Genomic DNA, 24,373 nt, shown 5'->3' with positions numbered 1-24,373 from the left:
AGCACTGGGCTCCCCCTCCACAGAGTCTGCTCTCAGCTTCCTAAATTCCCTAAATTGGGGTGTTGGGACACAAGCATCAATGCTTCCTACTCATTTGGGGGGGAGAGGAATGTAAGTTTTTGCACTTAGACAAGTAAATTCCAGTAACCAAACTAACAGGCTTTCTCCACCTCTGCAGCTAGCAAGACACTGTAAAGACAAAGGGCTCTTGGTTGGGGAGGGATAAGATTTTGAGTATCTTCTCCTGACACATATCAACCCATGACATACAAGTACATAAACCCATTTCTAAACTGATATTTCCAAATGAGGGACAGAGCAATAGGAGTAGTATCTTCTGGCTTTGTTCTATGCTTATTCACTCTTGCTATGGTTTGGGGAGTCCTTTCAAGTGGGATGGTAGGAAAAATGGGGGAAAAGCTTTATATCCAAGGATATGAAAGGACTTTACAGACATGCCCTTTATTTCTACTAACTAATCTCACATGGCCATTTCAGAGATGAGTACCATCAAAGCATAAAACTTGGGAATTTAAGCTCATTTATTTTCTACTGTAACCATAAGTCATAAATCTAATAGCCAGAGGAAATCTTTAAATATGGGGACTATCCAGTTTTTCTGAAAGGGATACCTTTGGAAAAATATTTTTCAATTGTGATAAAATATACATAAATTTCGGAGAAGGCAATGGCACCCCACTCCAGTACTCTTGCCTGGAAAATCCCATGGACAGAGGAGCCTGGTAGGCTGCAGTTCATGAGGTCGCTAAGAATCGGACATGACTGAGCGGCTTCACTTTCACTGTTCACTTTCATGCATTGCAGAAGGAAATGGCAACCCACTCCAGTGTTCTTGCCTGGAGAATCCCAGGGACAGAGGAGCCTGGTAGGAGGCCATCTATGGGGTTGCACAGAGTTGGACACGACTGAAGCGACTTAGCAGCAGCAGCAGCAGCACACATAAATTTGCTAGATTAGCCACTTTAAGTGCACACTTCAGTGGTGTTAAATACATTCACATTGTTGTACAGCCATCACCACCATCCAGCTGTAGATCTCCTTTCATCTTGAAGAACTGAAACTCTGTACCCATTAAACAACTCCCCTCTCCTGGCCACTCCTGGTACCCACCACTCTATATCCTGTATCCATGAATTTACTACTCTAGGTAACTCCTATTAGTAGAATCATACAGTATTTGTCCTTTGTAAATTACTTATTTCACTTAATGTTTTCAAGGTTCATCTGTGCTGTAGCATGTGTCAGAATTTTCTTCTTTATTAAGGCTGAGTAATATTCTACTGTATGTATGCACACCACGTTTTGATTGTTGATTCATCTGTCAATGGGCCCTTGGGTGCCTCCACCTTTTTGCTGTTGAGAATTCCGCTATAACATGCATGTCCCAGTATCTCTTCAAGACCTTTCTTCCAATTCTTTTGGGTTTATATTCTAATGTAGAATTGCTAGGTCATATGATATTTCCATCATTAACTTTTCTGAGCAACCAACAAGTTGATTTCCGTAGTGGTTGCACTATTTTACATTCCTATCAGCAATAAACATGGGTTCTAATTTCTCTACATCCTTGCCAACACTAGTAACTTTATTTTTTTCTCTCTCTTTTCTTTGATAGCAGACATCTTAAGGGGTGTGAGGTGGCATTTCACTAGAGTCTGAAAAAACTATCTTGATTTAAAAATTACTTAGAGTAATCCCAGGTATTTTCAAGGTCACGGGTAGGTAGCAACAGCTGTCCCCAAGTCCACATTCACCGTCCTTTGGGTGCCATGTTGTACATGCTTCCTGATAACAGGTATTTCAGGACACATTACACCCACATTCCAGGAAGCACATTTGCCTGGCTCATTCTGTCTCATCTCCTCTCTGTTTCTCATCTCAAGAGGGTATTTTTCTGAGCTTCCTTTGATAGGCAGATGATTGCTAAGTATATAAATAAAAACTCATTTTTTTTTTAATCAGCAAGTCTGTCAAAGCAGAGGGCAGGATGATAGATGAGGACACAGGATCAAGGTTGCACTTGGCTATATACCTGGAGGATAGTAATCTCTCAGTAAATATCACAGAATTATGTTGAATGAATGAACCACAGGAATGACAGCAGTGTCTACCATGCATATAATCCAGTCTCCAAACTCTCCCTGAAAGTTACACTACTTTACAAAGAAGAAGAAAAGAGAACAGAATCAGAGCCCAGGAAGAGATGGCCAACTCAACACCCCACCATCACAGCAGGCACATATGGGTCTACATGAAACACTTCACACTCATTGACCTATTTTGTCCTCACAACAGATTGAGGGGGTGATACTGTTATCTGCCTTGTAAGACAGAGAAAACCAAGTACATAGAGACAGAATTCTGAGTCCCCTGCTCTTCCTCACTATTCTGTATTGCCTACCTGGTGAAAATTATTCATTAATGGCTAAATTGTCAAAGTCTCCCCAAAGCATCTATATATCCTATGATTCTCAAAGCCCCACAATTTCACAGAAAGTTCTCCAAGGAGATAATCACTTTTTAAAAGATGTCCTGGTTTCCCACAACAAAATTACATCTGTAAGACACTTATTAACAAAATTCATGTTTCCCTATAGGAACCTCTCCAGCGCTAAACAATTTATCCTTCTGTTCTCAGAATTATGTGATTATCAGTGAATAAAATTGTGGAAACTAAGGAAGTCTGAGTCAAGAAATCTATCTCAGTAAGTTATTAAATCACATGCACACAAAACTAACAAATGAACAACAACAACAAAAAAAAACACCTGGTATCTGATGAAAGTGTCTATTGAAAATACCTGCTGCTAAAAACATGCTCTACCGGGGAAAAAAAAGGATCAACTCATTCACTTAATTTGAAAAAAACAATCAAATTAAAAGCACTTAAACTTAGACGCCTTATACAAAGAACATGTGAGAGTGCTCTGCTGTGCGTACCTGAAGTGCAACTGACAATTTCTTCCTTAAATCGTGCAGTCCAATATGTGCTGTCAAGATTCCATCAATATAAATGCCACCTTCAGGTTCTGACAATCGAAAAAGGGCAGCAATGAGGGAACTTTTTCCAGCTCCTGTTCTTCCCACGATGCCATACTGTAAAGAGACCCAGGGGGGATGAAGAATTAACAGGATGCACAAAACACAGGAGAACCCTGATTGTTGAAGACGAATTTTTAAGGTTCTATTATATATAAAGAGTAGTCTATAAGTTTCCCAGGGCTTCCCTGGTGGCTCAGACGGTAAAGTGTCTGGCTGCAGTGCAGAAGACCCAGGTTCAATCCCTGGGTCAGGAAGATCCCCTGGAGAAGGCCATGGCAACCCACTTCAGTATTCTTGCCTGGTGAATCCCATGGTCCGAGGAGCCTGGTGGGCTACAGTCCATGGGGTCACAAAGAGTCAGAGATGACCAAGCAACTTCATAAGTTTCTCAAGCATGGCCCTGCTGGCATTTTGGACCAGATAATTCATTGTTGAGGCTCAGGGGCCTGTCCTGTATATTGTATGATGATTGACAGTAGCCATGAACCCACTAGACACCAGATGCAACCCCCAAATTGTGGCAACCAAAAATGATAGAAATTCACAAATGTCCCCCCTGATTAAGATCACCATCATCCTAAGAACACACAACATAAACTATAGTGATTTTCATGCCTTCTAAAAATGTCAGGCAATTTTATTCAGATTTCCCTGAATAAATGTTTTCTATAATTATCATATAAGGAGCAGAAGGGGATAACAGGATGAGATGGTTGGATGGCATCACTGACTCAATGCACATGAGTCTGAGTAAACTCTGGGAGTTGGTGATGGACAGGGAGGCCTGGCGTGCTGCAGTCCATGGGGTCGCAAAGAGTCAGACACGACTGAGTGCCTGAACTGAACTGATCATTATGTGGTATGTTAAAGGGGGAGACATATATGTGTATGCAGTGTGTGTGTGTGTGTGTGTGTGTGTGTTTGTGTGTGTGTGTGTGTGTAACTAACATTCACAAGTGAAGGAAGAAGACCTGAAAAATAATCTGCCTGCAGTGAAAAACTAGCAGTCTCCTAAGTGGTCCATAAGAAGTCAGCTTTTAAATTAGTTTGATTCCTACTCCCTGGATAATTTGACCTTGAGTATTAACCATGGGTAATTTTACAGGGATGTCAACAAGTCAAGACAGAGTGTTAACCCAAACAAGTGCTCACTTTCTGTGTTATTTATTTAAGAGGAATTATTCTTCGGTAGAAAAATGAAATCACTTCCTGATATTAAATATCTTAATCATATTCTATCTTGAAAGGAAACATCTTCAAATATAAAATGCAGGTCTCAGTCTTGAAAGAGGCCAGTAGACAAAATTTCCATAATGAGATCAACAATGATATAAATAATGTTTGCTATTTACATGGGACCTTTCATCGGAGTAGGTCAAAAGGCATTTTATTAATAAATTAATACTTAACAACTGAACCTTGGAAAAACACATGTCAGGTGTCAGTCTATTTACTAAAACCAGAGCAGAGAGAAATTAAACGCACTAACAGTAAGATTCAAGAATCAGTACAGAGTAGGTAAAATGCTGGTGGCTGGTGGTTTAGTCACTGAGTCGTGTCCAACTCTTGCCGACCCCATGGACTGTCGCCTGCCAGGCTCCTCTGTCCATGGGATTCTCCAGGCAAGAATACTGGAGTGAGTTGCCATTTCCTTCTCCCATGTAAAATGCTGGTGAGGAATAAAACTGCATTCAAATATATATGCAGAAACTGGCCTTTTTTACCAATGAATTTTTAAGTGAAAGAAAGTATTAATCACTTGTGTCCAACTCTTTGCGACCCCCTGGACTGTAGACTGCCAGGCTCCTCTGTCCATGGAATTCTCCAGGCAAGAGTACTCGAGTGGGTTGCCGTTTCCTACTCAAGGGGATCTTCCTGACCCATGGATGGATCCCAGGTCTCCTACATTGCAGGCAGATTCTTTACCTTCTGAGCCACTGGGGAAGCCCAACTGCAAATTCTCTGAAGGAAGCTTTCCAAGAGATTATTTCATCTATATTTAAAATCTGGAATTGATGATAGTGTAAGATATGCTTTAAGTTTTAAAACTCATGACTTTAAAAAAGAACTACTAAATCTTTCTGAGCAATATAATCAGAATGCTTGGAATGTTTCATGTTTTCTGATTTGAATACTTCTAAAGTTTCAAATCTTAGTCTGTCAAATAAATCATGGCATTTCAAAAATGAATTTATCTTTATAGAGATTAAACATAAGAAAAGTGGGTTTACCTAATTTTATTATCTTATAAAGGTAATACAATGACTATAAGACATTTTATTGTTGTTCAATCATTCAGTCATGTCTGACTATTTGCGACGCCATGGACTGCAGCATGCCAGGTTTCCCTGTCCTTCACTATCTCCTGGAGCTTGCTCAAATTCATGTCCATTGAATTGGTGATGTCACCCAATCATTTCATCCTCTGCCATCTCCTTCTCTTCCTGCCTTCAATCTTTCCCAGCATCAGGGTCTTTTCCAATGAAATGGCTCTTCACATCAGGTGGCCAAAGTATTGGAGATTCAGCTTCAGCATCAGTTCTTCCAATGATTATTCAGGGTTGATTTCCTTTAGGATTGACTGGTTTGATCACCTTGCTGTCTGAGGGACTCTCAAGAGCCTTCTCCAGCACAACAGTTCAAAAGCATCAGTTCTTCAGCACCCACACTGTTTATGGCCCAACTCTACATCCATACATGACTACTGGAAAAAGCATAGCTTTGACTAGATGGACCTCTGTTGGCAAAATAATGTCTCTGCTTTTTAATTTGTTGTCTACGTTTGTCATAGCTTTCCTTCCAAGGAACAAGCATCTTCTAATTTCACAGTTGCAGTCATCGCCCACAGTGATTTGGAGCATAAGAAAATAAAGTCTATCACTGTTTCCATTGTTTTCCCATCTATTTGCCATGAAGCGATGAAACCAGAGGCAATGATCTTAGCTTTCTGCATGCTGAGTTTTAAGCCAGCTTTTTGCACTCTCCTCTTTCACCTTCATCAAGAGGTTCTTTAGTTCCTCTTTGCTTTCTGCCATTCAGGTGATATCATCTGCATATCTGAGGTTACTGATATTTCTCCTGGCAATCTTGACTTCACCTTGAGCTTCATCCAGCCCAGCATTTTGCATGCTGTACTCTGCATGTAAGTTGAATAAGCAGGGTAACAATATACAGCCTTGAAGTACTTCTTTCCCACTTTTGAACCAGTACATTGTTCCATGTCCAGTTCTAACTGTTGCTTCTTGATCTGCATACAGGCTTATCAGGACATTTTGTACCTTACATTAATCCCTAATTCATATAATATAGATGTGCCATTCTCTGCATGCAGGCAGGTTGTAGTGTATATATATGTGGCTCATCTGTTCTGTGTACAAGCAGGCCTCAAAGATATTTTGTATTTGGCTCCAGACTACCTCAACAATGTGAATATCAAAATAAAGCAAGATATATGAATTTTTTGTTTCTCTATGCAAATAAAAGTTATGTTTATACTATATTGTAGTCTAATGAGGTACAATAGCATTATATAAGGTAATAGTACATACCTTAATTTCCAATACTTTATTGCTAAAAGAATGCTAACCATCTGAGCATTTATAGGGTAACATTAAAAACCACTGATCACGGATCAGAATAATAAATATAATAATAATGAAATGGTTTGAAATATTGCAAAAATTATCAAAATGAGACAGAGACATGAAGTGAGCAAATGCTATAGGAAAAATGGTGCCATTTTACTTGCCTGACACAGCATTGCCATAAATGTCCAATTTTTTTTAAGTATTATCTGTGAAGCACAGTTAAACAGGTGTGCCTATATTTCTGTGTGTTCTCATACATAAATCAACACACATCAGGACACAGGTGAGAACTGATCTGTGAGAATGTGTGTATGTTCCCATGTTACCAGCTCTACTGTAACTGACCCATCTGTGCAAATAGGAACATCTGTACACTTTAGGTAAATGGACTGAGATATGTTGGGGCACCAAGGACTGCTCATGACCACAGGACTGTGAGTTCCAAACTCCAGTGAAGAGAACTAAAAAACCAGGGGACTTCCCTGGCATTCATTCCAGTGGTTAAGATTCTGTTCTTCCACTGCAGGAGGCATGGATTTGATCCCTGGTCAGGGAACTAAGATCACACATGCTGCATGGCCCCAAACACCCCAAAAAGAAAAAAGCAACTCACAGAAAACCTGACTCTAATTATTCCAGAGTTCAGTCTTCAAAGCTATAGTCTGAATGTCTTTTCTGAGTAACCAAAGGGTTCTACCAATTGCCCATGAAGAGTGTCACCAGTATCAGTAACCTTACATTCTTCAATCTAAAGACAGTTGGGGGACTTCCCTGGTGGCTCAGTGATAAAGAATCTGCCTGCCAATGCAGTAGACGTGGGTTCAATCCCTAGTCTAGTAGAATCACACATACTGTGAAACAACTAAGCCCGTGCACCACAACTATTGAGCCTGCGCTCTAGAACCCGGGAACCACAACTGTTGAGCCGACATGCCACAACTATTGAAGACCTTGCACCCTATAGCCCATGCTCTTAACAAGAGAAGACACCACAATGAGAGGCTCACATGTGGCAACTAGAGAAAAGCCCAAGCAGCAACAAAGACCCAGCACAGCCAAAAATAAATAAATAAATAAAATTATAAAGACTCTTAAAGAAAATCTTCTGTTATTGGTTTTGCAATGGCCCCTTTCTGTTTTTCCAACCAGGTTGGTCTCTGATGATGACACAACTTATTACACACTTGCTTTTGGATCTCTCTTCACACACCAAACTCAACATATTCAACACCCAATGCCCCACACAAAACAATCCCTTCATCCATCTTCCCTACTTTATTCTCATTACTTCTTTCCCAGGCTCACAGTGTTTAAAAAACAAATTAAATTCCTTAATCATAATCAGTGCAAATAAATTTAAAAAGTAAATAAATACTAGCTATAGCCCAGCACTCTGAAAAAAATTCTTAAAATTATATTTTTACTTTCTAGGCTGCTGCATGTGTTCTTTTTGTTGTTTCTGTATTTTTTTGTATGTGTTCTTAAAGACACAGTTCACATATTTAAGCAAAATGGGATTGATGTGAACATACTGTTATATGTGTTTTCATTTAGTATTTTGTAATGCTTTCATAATATTGTAGTACATGTGATCATTTATTTAACAAATCCTCTATTGCTGGATATTTAGGCAGTGTCAAATAGTTAGCTACTGGAAATAACTCTGTGTTAAATATCCCTGAAGCTAAACCTTTGCAAACAACCTTAAGCATTTCCTTCACATAAATTCTCAGATTTGGAACTGCTGAGAGTCAAGTATGAACCCCTTGGACAGCAAGTATGAATCCCTTGGATAGCAAGGAGATCAAACAAGTCAATCCTAAAGGAAATCAGTCCTGAATAGTCATTGGAAGAACTGATGCTAAAGCTCCAATACTTTGGCTACCTGACACAAAGAACCAACTCATTAGAAAAGACCCTGATGCTGGGAAAGACTTAAGACAGAAGGGGAAGGGGACAACAGAGGATGAGATGGCTGGATGGCATCACTGATACAATGAGCATGAACTTGGGCAAACTCCCGGAGATGGTGAGAGACAGAGAAACCTGGTGTGTGTCAGTCCTTGGGGTTGTGAAGAGTCGGACACAACTAGGTGACTGAACAGCAACAACAAAGTATAAACATTTTCAGAGGAAGCTGTTAAGCTGCTAACCTACCCTCCAGAAGTATGATACCATTTTTTACTCCCACCCATTGCCGTGCACATTCACAAATCCAGGTGTTAGAGCTTTGTTTTAATTGACATCAATTTGATTCCAAAAAGTGGCATCACTTTCCCACGATGTCTTACTGGAGGGAAAACAGCTCCCGCCTCCCCGCCCCCTGCACCTGCCCCCTCTGGTCCATGTGCTCTCACTTCTCAAATTAAACTCCCAAATGCCAGCTCAGCATTCAACACTACACCCTAGGATGTCTCTTCTACAAAACTGTCCTCTCATACTTTATGTACATGAATCAGCTTCCTTGGCATCACTAGGTAATTGTGAGGGTTGAATGCAAAAACGTGTGTTACGCACTTGGTAGTTCATTTTCCTGAATGCTTTGCAGATGTCTAGGTCTTCACTCACTGGATCAGAGCATCATGCTTTTGCTTATCTTGGTCTTACCTCCCAGAATGCCTTTCACATGCATTTCCACCTGCTGAAACCCTAACCACACATCACTAAGTCTGTCTCACATGTCTAATTCCTTGAAAATGCTCTCCCTGTCTCCTGATGTGGGCTTGTTCCAACTCTAGCTGATGTTATGTCATTTTATATAAATGTCTATAAAAATCATGACCTCCTTCTAGCTTACAAAGTTAATATAGTCATTTTCTTGTTTCTTCAAGTAGACTGTATACATTGACATCAGAATCTGTATTGGATTTGACTTTTTCTTATTTGTATTACCTGTGGTGTCCTGAGACAAAGAAACTTCCACTGGAAGATGAGATTTTTAACTCAGGCCAGAGAAATTTATGGAAAAAATCTATTACCATTTTATTTAGGTATAAGATAAATCAGAGACAGATACAGCAGATGGATCCTATAGCCATAAATAGAATTTCAAATGGCCAACAGCTCATTTTCATGGGACAGACAACACTTTCTGCAATGCAAGTGGTTATGGTCATTTTACACCCTATGAAAATAATCACCATTTTGTCCAAGCATTTACTCTGGGTGCTTTACATGTCTTATGTTCTTTAAGTTGTACATCAACCCTACAGGTTACATCCTATCACTTCCATTTTGCACAAGAAAAGATTGAGGCTTAGATAACTTAGTCTGTCTGAACTATCAGAGCCCATAAATAGCAGTATGGGACTCAAATCCACATCTTTTGGCCTCTTTTCCATCTGCTGATGGGACTCTTTATTATTTGGATGGCCTGACATTTTATCATGTCCCTCTGTGTAGCTAGAACACAGAGAGTGGGGATAGGTGTAGTTTCAGTAAAAAAAAAAAACAGGCCTACCATAGAGAACTTACAGTCAGAAACTTAAAGCATGACGTGGACACAAGTGTATATATGGTGAACAGGAGCAAAGAGGGTACCTGAAGTCAGGTTGACCAGCTGTCAGCAGAAAGAACTGGCATCCACAGCCAGATTGAAAGAAACCTGCAGTTAAGTGGGACACATGATGCCTGGGGAACAGGTCAAAGAGACCTCATGCCCTGCTAGGGGCAGCAAGACTCATTTTTTATCCCATCAGATGGTGAAACAGCCACACATACGCTGCTGCGCTGGGCTGTCTCTGACTCCAGGTCCAGACAGGGCTGAGCCTGTGGGAAATCCCCCTGGTCCCTGCAGGAGGCTGGTGTGGGGAAGGTGGTACAGTGGAATGAAAAATGCCTGTGATGGAAGACAGACTCCACTGGAAAGACACAAATAATGCAGTAGAATCACACAGAATTAGATTATAATGTAAAAGTGAAATTTATAGAGCATAAAGGTAAGGAAATCTAGTGGCACAGAATATTCTAGAGCCTCCTGCTCAGTCACAACAGAGATTTGAGAATTCTTAAGTTCAATTTCAAACTGTCAAAGCACATTTCTTGGGAATCACAGGTTATCACTCATAAAAAACTGCCCATGGGAGGGAAAGGAGGAGGTTATGTTCAGCTGTAATGCTGAGTCAAGAGGTCTGGGTGATCCTGAGACTCTGCATTTCTAAGAAGCTCCAGGAGATGTAGGTGCTGCTGGCTCTGGCACCACAGTTTGAGTCACAAGGAATTAGGAAGCAGCAGGGGAAGGGGGACAATCTGGGAGTAAGGAGAGTGGCTTTTAAGAAAATATTATGTAAAAAAGGAGAAAATGTAAGAAACTAATATTTTGCACATTATAGCATGTTCTACTAAGCATCTGTAAAAATGTATTATCCAAATAATAGCTGTGAGCAAAAACAAAGCAAAATCAATCTACCTCGAGAGCTGGAAAATACTTTATTGCCCAGGATTCTCTAAAATGATCAAATCAACCACAAAATCATCTAAATGAAAAATTTAGCCTGTTTTCAGACTCTAACAAAGAAGTCTAGGGTCCTATTTATCTCACGTTGGCTTTTATGTTTGGCTGTTCTGAGTTCTGATTGCCTTCGAAGAGCTGTCTCTGGCTGTGGTGAGTAGGGGCTACTCCCTGTTGCAGTGCACGGGATTCTCACTGAGGGGGCTTCTACTGATGCTGAGCAAAGACTTCAGTAGTTGTGGCACATGGCTCAGTAGTTGTGGTGCAGGGCTTAGTTGCTTTGCAGCATGTGGAATCTTCTCAGACCAGGGATTGAACCAGTGTCCCCAGCATTGGCAGGCAAATTCTTATCCACTGCACCACCAGGGGAGTCCTAGTTCCTTATTTTTACTTGCTATTTCTTCTGTAAATTAAAATCCCGCATCAGTTCAGTTCAGCCACTCAGTCGTGTCCGACTCTTTGTGACCCCATGAATCACAGCATGTCAGGCTTCCCTGTCCATCACCAACTCCCGGAGTTCACTCAAACTCATGTCCATCGAGTCGGTGATGCCATCCAGCCATATCATCCTCTGTCGTGCCCTTCTCCTCCTTCCCCCAATCCCTCCCAGCATTAGGGTCTTTTCCAATGAGTCAACTCTTCGCATGAGGTGGCCGAAGTACTGGAGTTTCAGCTTAAGCATCAATCCTTCCAATGAACACCCAAGACTGATCTCCTTTCAGTCCAAGGGACTCTCAAGAGTCTTCTCCAACACCACAGTTCAAAAGCATCAATTCTTCAGCATTCAGCTTTCTTCACAGTCCAATTCTCACATCCACACATGACCACTGGAAAAACCATAGCCTTGACGAGACAGATCTTTGTAGGCAAAGTAATATCTCTGCTTTTGAATATGCTATCTAGGATGTCATAACTTTCTTCCAAGGAGTAAGTGTCTTAATTTCATGACTGCAATCACCATCTGCAGTGATTTTGGAGCCCAAAAAAATGAAGTCTGACAGTGTTTCCACTGTTTCCCCATCTATTTCCCGTGAAGTGAAGGGACCAGATGCCATGATCTTAGTTTTCTGAACATTGAGCTTTAAGCCAACTTTTTCACTCTCCTCTTTCACTTTCATCAAGAGGCTTTTTAGTTCCTCTTCACTTTCTGCCATAAGGGTGGTGTCATCTGCATATCTGAGGTTATTGATATTTCTCCCAGCAATCTTGAATAGTGCCTACTATACTTTCCTATTGACTAACTTCCAGAAATCAGGACAGAAGAGGAAATAAGAGAAAGAGAATAAAGCCCCACTTCTGCTGGGCTGGCTCACTCTCATGTCCCCTGCCCACCACACCCTTCCCCCCGCCCCCCCCGCCCCCTCCACAACAGCCTCTCTCAATCAAATCCAACACCAAAGGGTTGTCCTGGAGTGATGAGGGCTGGGACAGGTGAGCTTGAGAGGGAACCTAGAAGGTAGACAGGTAGAGTGAAATCAATTCATGAACACACTGCCCAGGTATCATCTCCAAACACAGAAATGAAACTAAAAGTGATACTGAGTGGACCAAGGTACAGACCAAAAATCAAGTTACTGCAGTTTTATTAATTCAGTCTCCAAATTCAATTTTCCCTCAAACATTTCAGAATCTCAATCCCATGATTTTCAGGTTTTAGAAGGAAGAATAAGAATCTGTTATATTCCGAAGTTATACGACATATAAGTCATATTTTATGGCTTTGGGGAGAATTTAAGACAAGTGCAGGTTAACAGAATTACATTTACAACAGAAAATCTGACACACACATTGTCTGAGAGTAAGTAAACACCACCTACAGTGCTCTCAGGGAAAAGATTATATTAAGAGCTGTGGTTAATGTTTTCCTGACACAGCAGTTCACATTTTTCCTGACCTACACTAAAACTGGAAATAATTAGGAGGGAGCTTTTGCCCTGTAACTAACTGAACTGCTCCCTGGGTAGCATTCGGGCATTACATTGAATATTCTTTCATATTACAAGGGTTTCATTCATTAAATCACAGCTACAGCCATTAGATGGGTCTGGGGTGGTTAAGAGTTTTAAAGAGCAGTTCTTTCAGTTATTTACGGAGTTGTCATGTGTGTGTGCTGGTTCCTGCTTGCTCACACCTGTGTAAGTCACTCACCCTCACAACCAGCAGTCCCTCAGCACCCTCTCTGTGCCTTGCAAAATGCTACTTTCTGGGAACAAAAATGAAAACAAGAGGCTCCCTGATTATAAAAAGCCTCAAAGTACTGTGAGATGCAGATCCCAAATTACAAAGCATGCCACAGGTGCTATCTTTTAATTATGATGAAATTCACATAACATAAAATTTAACCATTTTTAAGTGGATAGTTTGGTGTTCAGTACATTCACATTGTTGTGCAACCAAGCTTGAGATTTTTTTTTTTTGCCTCGTAAAACTGAAATTCTTACCCATTAAAAACAACTCCCCATTTCCCCTTCCCCAGTCCCTGGAAACCACCATCCTACTTCCTGTCTTCTTGGATTTGACTACTCTAGGAATCTCACATAAATGGAATGAGAGTATTCATTTCTTTTGTGTCTGTCATCAAGGTTTGTGATGTCATCAAGGTTTATCCATAGGTCAGAATTTTCTTCCTTTTTAAGGCTGAATAATACTTCATTGTAAGGATCTAGTTCCTTCCAACTTTTGGCTGCTATGAACATAGGTGTACCATAAATGCTACCTTAATATAAAAGACACTAAGGGTATATTAGTGTGTGTGTGTATAAAAGTATATATATACACTAATACTAAAAGTATTATATATATACACTAATATGTATATTAGTATATTAAGTATATGTTAGTACATTAAGTATATGTTAAGTATGTATATTAAATATATATAATATATATTAGTATATTAGTATATATAAGGGTATATTAAGGGTACATTAAACTGAGGGTCTCGAAGATGCATTCAAGTTGACTCCAAAAATGAGATTTTCACCATCCAGATGATGGAGGGCCTGGGTCTCTGAGGCAGGACCAGTATGTGCACAGGGAACAGGGAGGACGTGGTGCTTTGGGAGAACCTGCACGCAGTCCCATTGCAGGGGGGTGTGTGACAGACAAACTGGCTGCAGAGTAAGGTGGGGAAGAGCTCCTAACACCTTGTCTGTTCTGGTTTAGTGTCTTCTTCAAGACTCTGTCCTGGTCCCAGCTGAGGGCCTCAAGCTGAGTGCAGAAAGAACATCACCAGCAGACATGGATGCTGACAGGTCCAGGTCACAAGCCTCTCTGCCATCTTTCACAAGGATCTTCTCTGCTCCCTTCAATTTGCTTTTGACTTTGAGCCAGTCTCTAGACCCTACCTCTATCTGAGGCCCTGGTTCCTCACTCCTGACTGGGTCATTATTGAGGCTCTTCTCTGGTGGACACAAGGTCACCTCATGGCCCCTGCAGGAGTGGACTTGAGGCTATGCTATGGTTCCAGCAGCAGCTCACACAGCCCAGTAAGGATCAGATCTGGGCTAAGAAAGAAGCAGTCTACTGGGGGAGGGCAGGGGGGCAGCAGCTCAGTGTGGGTGAGTGGAGGACAAGGCTACAGGAAGGGCTAAGGGATAGGGAAGGAGGCTGCCACCAGAGGGCACCATGGGAGGAGGAGGAGATCTCAGAAATACAAACAAGAAAAGATGGAAAGGAATGAGATATTGGAGAGTTAGGGCCAGGAAGACAAGGCTGACGTCCCAGACTTTGTATGAATAATCAGGTGTCACATATAGTGTCCTGAGTCAGGTTAAGATGGAACCCCAGAGCCCATCAACCACCATGAGGGAGCTCACAACACAGGGGGAAAATTGCTGGTATACCCATGCCATGGTCAGTTTCCAAGAAAGATCCACCTACAATGTCACTGATATAATCTGCATCCATTAGGAGCAAACAGTCCCCCTGACATAGTGGTAAGGAAGCCAAGAACAGATGTGGTGCTAAATCTTTAGCTGGATTCAAAGAGGCGAATGGCTTAAACTAACCTTTTCTCTTGAGTAAATGGATGTTTCCAGGTTCCTCAATACCAGAGGACTGTCCGAGTTATATCTGAAGTTCACACTGAAAAAGGAAATCCTTCCGTCTGGGGGCCAGAATGGTGGTGGACGATACTCAAGTTCCCAGGGCTCTTCTTTCTCAAGGTCTGTATATTCAATTACCCTTTCTACTGAAATCATCTGAAAGACATATGACATCACATGAGTTAGTATCAGAGGATCTAGTTTATAGGTGTTCAGAGATTATAAATGAAACCTCCTGCTTTTTTATGGTTCAGAATATCTCAGGTCTCAACATCCACAAAGGACAGAAGTAGGAGTCTGATGAGGCCTTGGATGATTTGCAAACTTGCTCATCATCTTCAACACTTTTACACATGACTACTTCCTTCAACTTTATATAAAAGCTAAAAAAAAATAGAGAAATGAATGGTAAGATTTTATTGATCCACCTTTCACATCTAAATAAATAAAAAAAAAAACACACACACACACACAAGAATTTTTTTGAAAAAGAAGAACACTTATGGACATCAATCAGTGTGTGTGGCTACAGAAGGGCCACGTGTTACAGATGTCCAGAACTGGACAGTCATCAAACATCATTTTAATAATTAGTCACTTTCTACTCTGTTAGAAGAAATAAATGGAGAAACTTCATTTTTATTGTTTTTCTCCCTTTAGGAGAAGGTACAAATATTCAAAAGTGTATAATTTACTTAATGACTAAGGCCTCTTCAGTTCAGTTCAGTTCAGTCGCTCAGTCATGTCCGACTCTTTGCGACCCCATGAATCGCAGCACGCCAGGCCTCCCTGTCCATCACCAACTCCCAGAGTTCACTCAAACTCACGTCCATTGAGTCAGTGATGCCATCCAGCCATCTCATCCTCTGTCGTCCCCTTCTCCTCCTGCCCCCAGCCTCTCCCAGCATCAGAGTCTTTTCCAATTAGTCAACTCTTCTCATGAGGTGGCCAAACTATTGGAGTTTCAGCTTTAGCATCAGTTCTTCCAAAGAACACCCAGGACTGATCTCCTTGCAGTCCAAGGGACTCTCAAGAGTCTTCTCCAACACCACAGTTCAAAAGCATAAATACATCAGCGCTCAGCTTTCTTCACAGTCTAACTCTCACATCCATACATGACCACTGGAGAAACCATAGCCTTGACTAGACGGACCTTTGTTGGCAAAGTAATGTCTCTGCTTTTGAATATGCTATCTAGGTTGGTCATAACTTTCCTTCCAAGGAGAAAGCGTCTTTTAACTTCATGGCTGCAGTTACCATCTGCAGTGATTTTGGAGCCCCAAAAAATAAAGTCTGACACTCTTTCCACTGTTTTCCCATCTATTTTCCATGAAGTGATGGGACCAGATGCCATGATCTTAGTTTTCTGAATGTTGAGCTTTAAGCCAACATTTTCACTCTCCTCTTTCACTTTCACCAAAAGGCTTTTTAGTTTCTCTTCACTTTCTGCCATAAGGGTGGTGTCATCTGCATATCTGAGGATATTGATATTTCTCCCGGCAATCTTGATCCCAGCTTGTGCTTCTTCCAGCCCAGCGTTTCTCATGATGTACTCTGCCTATAATTTAAACAAGCAGGGTGACAATATACAGCCTTGATGTACTCCTTTTCCTGTTTGGAGCCAGTCTGTTGTTCCATGTCCAGTTCTAACTATTGCTTCCTGACCTGCATACAGGTTTCTCAAGAGGCAGGTCAGGTGGTCTGGTATCCCCATCTCTTTCAAAATTTTCCACAGTTTATTGTGATCAACACAGTCAAGGCTTAAACAACCATAACTCCACACCTTTAAGAGCACATTTTGGGAGAGAGCCTATCCTACCAGAGAGAAGGGCTCTCAGCAAATTCAGGTGCTCAATACACACATGAATAAGTGACAAAATGGAGGGGAGGGGTGCAGGAACATATTAATTAAATAAACTTTAAAATACTGGATTCTTTTCTTTTGCCAAAAATAAGAAATTACCCATTAAGAAGCAAAGATAAACTAGCTGCTAAGAAACGAGCTTATGTTGTCTCCAGAATTTCAGAACCTCTCTCCTACAGAGACATTTATTGTATTTGAAGACAGTTTGTGATGAATATAAAACCCTCTGACATGACATACATATGTGGGAAAATATGTATATATTTTTATTAACTTTAAGCAGATGGAAAGTGAAAGTCGGTCAGTCATGTTCTACTCTTTGCAACCCTATGGATTGTAGCCTGCCAGACTTCTCTGTCCATGGGGATTCTCCAGGCAAGAATATTGGAATGGGTAGCCATTCCCTTCTCCAGGGGATCTTTCCAACCCAGGGATAAAATCTTTCTCTTTTGTGGCTCCTGCATTGCAGCCGGATTTTTTACCATCTGAGCCACCAGGGAAGCCCTTAAGCAAATGGAGGAGAACATAAAAAAAACTTTGTAAGATAATGTAAAAAAAAAAAAAAAAGTTTTATTATTTTATGTAAGAATTGCTTTTATGCCATATAACAGCAAGGAGACCTGAAAAGGGTAAGAACAGAAAAATAAACATCACCATGTTCTCAACTTCAGCACTTTGCCTGACGCACCACTGGAACATCCTCGTGAGTACTAGAGAGAGAGACAGGACCAGGCCAACCTGCCCAAGATCCAAGGCTAAATGAGGAAGAAGAGGAATAAAATTAGTCTACTTCTCAACCCCTCACACAGGTCCTTCTGTCACTTTAGAAAGACGACTCCTTTATTTTTATGATTTTTATTGGAGTATATAGTTGATTTACAAAGTTGTGTTAGTTTCAGGTGTACAATAAAGTGAATTAGCCAGATATATACATATAATCTGTTCTTTTTAAATTATTTTACCAGATATGTCATTACATACAGTCCATACCCCATGGACTGTAGCCTACCAGGCTTCTCTGTCCATGGGACTTTCCAGGCAATAGTACTGGAGTGGATTACAATTTCCTTCTCCAGGGGATCTTCCCAACCCAGGGATTGAACCCAGGTCTCCCGCATTGTAGACAGACGCTTTACCATCTGAGCCACCAGGGAAGTCAATATATGTCATTACAGAGTATTATATAGAATCCCCTGTGCTATACAGTAGGTCCTTTTTAGTTATCTATTTTATTATATAGTAGTGAGAAGACTTCTTTATAATATTTAAATCATTTGCATGTAATGATAGTATCATTCATAATATTACTTCTGTTGCATGAGACAATAGTACAGTAGGAAAAAAAGAAAAAAGAAAAAACGCTATGAGGGACTTCCCTGGTGGTCCAATAGCTAAAACTCCGAACTCTCAATGCAGGGGGCTCGGGTTCAATTCCTGGTCAGGCAACTAGACTCCACATGCCACAACTAAGAGTTCACGTGCTGCAACTAAAGTCCTGCCTACTATAACTAAGACTGAAGGTCCCACATGCCCAGGTAAGACCCGATACAGCCAAATAATTAAGTAAATTTTTTTAAATATGAATTTAGAAAGACATAACAAAGCTGTGGTTGTTGTTAAGTCACTAAGTCATGTCTGACTCTGGTGACACCATAGACTGTAGCACTACAGGCTTCCCTGTCCTTTGTTATCTCCCAGAGTTTGCTCAAATTCATGTCCATTGAGTTCGTGATGCTATCTAACCATCTCATCCTCTGTCACCTCCTTCTCCTGCCTTCAATCTTTCCCAGTACCCAAGGTCTTTTCTAATGAATCAGCTCTTTGAGTCAGGTGGCAGAAGTATTGGAACTTCAGCTTCAGCATCAGTCTTTCCAGTGAATATTCAGGGTTGATTTCCTTTAAGATTGAATGATTTGATCTCCTTGCTGTCCAGTGGACTCTCAAGAGTCTTCTCCAACACTACAACTTGAAAGCATCAATTCTTCAGCCCTCAGCCTTCTTAATGGCCCAAATTTTACATCCATTGACAACTCTTACATGACTACTGGAAAAAACATAACTTTCACAATATGGACATTTGTTGGCAAAGTGATGTTGCCGCTTTTTAATATTCTGTATAGATTTGTCATAGCTTTCCTTCCAAGAAGCAAACGTCCTTTTATTTTCTTTTTTTTTTTAATTTTATTTTTAAACTTTACAATATTGTATTGGTTCTGCCATATATCGAAATGAATCTGCCACAGGCATACACGTGTTCCCCATCCTGAACCCTCCTCCCTCCTCCCTCCCCATACCATCCCTCTGGGTCGTCCCAGTGCACCAGCCCCAAGCATCCAGTATCGTGCATCGAACCTGGACTGGCGACTCGTTTCATATGTATTATACATATTTCAATGCCATTCTCCCAAATCATCTCACCCTCTCCCTCTCCCACAGAGTCCAAAAGACTGTTCTATACATCAGTGTCTCTTTTGCTGTCTCATATACAGGGTTATTGTTACCATCTTTCTAAATTCCATATATATGCGTTAGTAAACGTCTTTTTATTCATGGTTGCAGTCACAGTTTGCAGTGATTTTTGGAACCCAAGAAAATAAAATCTGTCACTGCTTTAAATTTTTTCCCATCTATTTGCCATGAAGAGATGGGACTGGATGCCATGATCTTAGATCTTTGAATGCTGAGTTTTAAGCCAGCTTTTTCACTCTGCTCTTTCACTTTCATCAAGAGGCTCTTCAGTTTCTCTTCACTTTCTGCCATTAGAATGGTATCATCTGTATATCTGAGGTTATTGATATTTCTACCAGCAATCTTGATTCCAGCTATGCTTCATCCAGCCTGGCATTTTGCATGATGTATTTTGCACATAAGTTAAATAAACATAGTGACAACATATAGCTTTGTCATACTCCTTTCCCAATTTTGAATCAGTTCATTGTTCTATGTCCAGTTCTGATTCTTCTTTAAATGCTTTCAGGTTCTCAGGAGACAGGTAAGATGGTCTGGTATTCCTCTCTCTTTCAGAATTTTCCACAGTTTATTGTGATCCACAGAGTCAAAGCCTTTCAACATAGTCAATTAAGGAGATGTTTTTTCTGGAACCCCCTTGCTTTCTCTATGATTCAGTGAATGTTGGCAATTTGATCTCTGATTCCTCTGCCTTTTCTAAAACAAGCTTGTATAGTTGGAAGTTCCCAGTTCACATACTGTTGAAATCTTTGAAGGATTTTGAGTATAACTTTATTAGCATGTAAAATGAGTGCAATTGTATGATAGTTTGAACATTCTTTGGCATTGTCTTTCTTTGGGATTGGAATGAAAACAACTCTCAGTCCTGTGGCAACTGCTGAGTTTTTCAAATTTTCTGGCATATTATATAAACAGCATTATCTTTTAGGATTTGAAATAGCTAAGCTGGAATTCCATTACCTCCACTAACTTAGTTCATAGTGATGCGTCCTAAGTTCCATTTGACTTCACAATCCAGGATGTCTGGCTCAAGATTAGTGACCACACCATCATGGTTATCCAGGGCATTAAGATCTTGCTGGTACAATTTTTCTGTGTGTTCTTGCCACCTCTTCCTAATCTCTTCTGCTTCTCTTAGGTCCTTACCATTTTTGTCCTTTATCATTTAATCCCACCTGGAGTGAGATACACTTGACAGTATAATATAGTTGAGGATTCCATTGTTCAGATTTTTGTCCTTATACTACAATTATCATTATGTAATTTCACTTTCTACATCCAGTGTAGCTGCAGTTGAAATCACAAACACAAGGCAATGGATTCTAAGAGCCAGTGCTTTTAAATCTAAAATATTACTTTCATTTTTCCATTATTAAAGACTGTAATTCAGGGCTATTCCTATGGTATAGTGAGGGGTGGTGAATTCATGCCACACAATCCAACAACTTCTTATCTGGGACCCACACAGCAGTGAGGATACTGTTTTTGCTATAGAGAATCTTTCTCAGACCCCTACAACCAAGGATTCCAAGTAACCCAAAAGCTAAAACCTAAAACCTAATCTGTACAAAAAGCTTAATAGTAAACCTGGTTCTTTCCATCCAGCTATAGGACACTACCTAGGATGTTCAGAGGTCATCTTGTTACAGTTATGTAGATCTCAACCCATTCAAAGAAAGATAAAAAGATAAAAGATCTCAATGAAGACCTACTGTAAACAAACAAGCAAACTACTCAAAAGCAATCTACAAATTCAGTGCAATCTCTATCAAATTACCAACGGCATTTTTCACAGAATTAGAACAAAAATATCTACATTTTGTATGGAAATACAAAATACCATGAATAGCCAATGTAATCTTGAGAAAAACAAAGAAGAAAAATGAAGCTAGGAGGAATCATGTCCCCTGTCTTCAGACTATACCACAAAGCTACAGTAATTGAAACAATATGCTACTGGCACCAAAAACAGAAATATAGATCAATGGAACAGGACAAAAGTCCAGAGATAAACCCATGCACCTGTGTCACCTATGAGAAAGGAAGCAAGAATATACAATGGAGAAAGACAGTTTCTTTAATAATTGGTGCTGGGAAAACTGGACAGCTACATCTAAAAGAATAAAATCAGAACACTCCCTAAGACCATAAACAAAAGTAAACTCAAATAGATTACAGACCTAAATGTAAGACCAGACACTAGAAAACTCTTAGATGAAAACATAGGGAGAACCCTCTGACATAAATTGCAGCAAGCTTTTTAACCCACCTCCTAGAGCAATGAAAATAAATAAAACACAAACAAACGGGACCCAATTAAGCTTAAAAACTTTTACACAGCAAAAAACAAACAAACAAAGACAACCTGCAGAATGGGGGGAAATATTTGCAAATGAAGTGACTGATAAGGGATTACTCTCAAAAATATACAAACAGTTCATGCAGTTCAATATCAAAAATAAATAAGTAAACAGCCCAATCAAAAAATGGGCAGAAGATTAAAACAGACATTCTCCAAAGAAGACATACAGATGGCCAAAAAGCACATGAAAAGATGGTCAACATCTCATTATTAAAGAAATGAATATCAAAACTACAGTAAAAAAAAACATTTTTTAAGCAAAAAACTACAGTGAGGTTTCACACCAGTCAGAATGACCATCATCAAAAAGTCTACAAACAATAAGTACTGAAGAGGATGTGGAGAAAATTAAATTAGTACATGTAAATTAGTACTGTAAATTAGTACAGCCACTATGGAGAACAATATGGAGGTTATTTTAAAAACTAAAAATAGACACACAAAAAGATGCCAGGATTCTTGGCCTCTGGAGGAGAAGAATTCAGTCCAGGGCCAGAGGCGAGGCTTGATCGCTCAGAACTTGTGTGTAATAAAGTTTTATTAAAGTATAAAGGAGATAGAGAAAGCTTCTGAGATAGGCATCAGAAGGGGTCAGAAAGAGTACCCCCTTGCTAGTGTTAGCCATGGAGTTATATACTCTCTAATTAGTTATTACAGTTAATCAAAAGAATGTCTGGAGGTTGTAAAGACCTCAATAGGTCTACTCCCATAATTTGCACCTTAAGATAACAGGATTAGCCAGAAGGTTTTTTTCCAGAGACTGTCCTCAAGCAGGATACATTATTATATAATCCTAAGGAATGTAGAGGGACAAAAATGTTTGTCCTTTTTTCCTCCTTAAGAATTCCAGACCCCTCTCTCCTTGGGGACCCCTGGACTTATCAATCTGCCTAGGAATTGACTCTCTCACTACTAAGATCCAGCAATCTCACTCCAGGGCCTATATCCAGAGAAAACCATAATTTATAAGGATACATGCACCCTAGTCTTCACTGCAGGTCTATTTACAACAGCCGGGACATGGAAACAACCTAAATGCCTGTCAACAGAGCAATGGACAAGGAAGATGCAGTACCATATATACAATGGAATGTTACTCAGCCATAAAAAAGGGCAAAATAATGCCATTTGCAGCAACATGGCTGGACCTAGAGATTTGCATACTGAGTGAAATAAGTCTGAGAAAAGTAGAATATGATATTGCTTGCAAGTGGAATATAACAAAAGGCTACAAATGAACATATCTAAAAAACAGAAGTAGAGTAACAGGTGTAGAAAATAAACTTATGTTTACCAGGGGATATGGGAGGGGAGGGATAAATTGGAAGACCGGGACTGACACATACATACTACTATATATAAAATATTAAAATAGATAATTAATAAGAAACTACTGTAAAGTACAGAGAACTCTGTAATGATCTATATGGGAAAAGAATCTAAAAAAGAGTGGATATATGTATGTGTATAGCAGATTGACTTTGCTGTACATCGGAAACTAAGACAACAGTGTAAATGAACTATACCCCAATAAAACTTAAAATAAAAATGAAAGAATGGCCTGAGTGAGCCAAAGCAGGGGCCCAAGGCACCACAGGTCTGTTGCAGCAGGCATGTCATACCTGGTCTTTGCTCCTGAAGATTCCAAAAGTCAAAACCAGAAATTCTTTTCTAAAGGACTATTCATTTGAAGTATTAATCAAAATGCAAATTACTAAAAAGAATACAGGCACCCCAATGTTCATGGGGTATGGAAAAAAAATCTTTAAAAAAGTGAATATATGTATAACAGATTCACTTGGCTATACACCTGAAGCCAACACATCATAAATCAAACATTTGCCAATCAAAAAAATATTTTAAATTATCTCAACAAGGACTTACTGTAAATAAATAATTAAAAGTAAAAAAGATGATAGAAGTTCTCATCAAGACACAAATTACTTTACATGGACACACTGTGGAGTCTCCTGCTGCAGACACTTTAATACAACTCATTAGAACCAAAGAGTATATATTAGACAAGATGACAACAGTTTAATAACTACAAACAAAGCTATCAAATGCAAATATACCACAAATATTCACATGTGTACTTACATTCTACCAGAATCAGGGCCCCAAAGGCAACAACAGTGACAAAGATGGCACAGATGACATCCAGATACACAGCGAGCCATCGGGACGTCGTCAAAAGCAGGAACCAAGCCTCTGCATTTGTAAACCATAATAAGTGTAATACATAAACAGAAAAAACGTGTTAGCTGCTTCTCATGAGGGAGAGCATTTTCTCAGTTAAGCTACAGAAGATTTTACACAAGGTAGGACAGCAAAGTTACACACCTGTAACTTCAAAGGAACCTGAAGATTCCAGAAAACTAGGTTCAACACAAAACAACATATGAGACATAGGAGGAATCAGTCCAGGAAGCATGCTTTGAAAACTTCAACCCACGGGTTATCAAGAGAAATACCATCATAAGAAAGAAGTTGGAAAAACATCTCATTGGTGTGTTCCCTGGAGTGCTGGGC

General features: G+C 40.0%; 1 protein-coding gene across 1 annotated transcript in view; it reads right to left on the bottom strand.

The window, feature by feature from the left end:
• The window catches only part of LOC109567084 (ATP-binding cassette sub-family C member 4-like), a 62,979-nt gene that overhangs the window by 15,874 nt on the left and 22,732 nt on the right, over nt 1-24,373 (bottom strand). The window contains exons 3-6 of the mRNA XM_070799970.1: nt 23,942-24,052; nt 17,665-17,765; nt 15,111-15,302; nt 2,962-3,117 (exon numbers count right to left, since the gene is read on the bottom strand). Coding sequence (XP_070656071.1) covers nt 2,962-3,117; nt 15,111-15,302; nt 17,665-17,765; nt 23,942-24,052 — 560 coding nt within the window. The remainder of the gene's footprint in view (nt 1-2,961; nt 3,118-15,110; nt 15,303-17,664; nt 17,766-23,941; nt 24,053-24,373) is intronic.

This window comes from Bos indicus, chromosome 12 (genome assembly GCF_029378745.1).
Source record: "Bos indicus isolate NIAB-ARS_2022 breed Sahiwal x Tharparkar chromosome 12, NIAB-ARS_B.indTharparkar_mat_pri_1.0, whole genome shotgun sequence".
Classification (NCBI taxonomy): domain Eukaryota; kingdom Metazoa; phylum Chordata; class Mammalia; order Artiodactyla; family Bovidae; genus Bos; species Bos indicus.
Note: the sequence above shows the minus strand (reverse complement) of the source record. Positions and strands in the feature narration are given on the sequence as shown.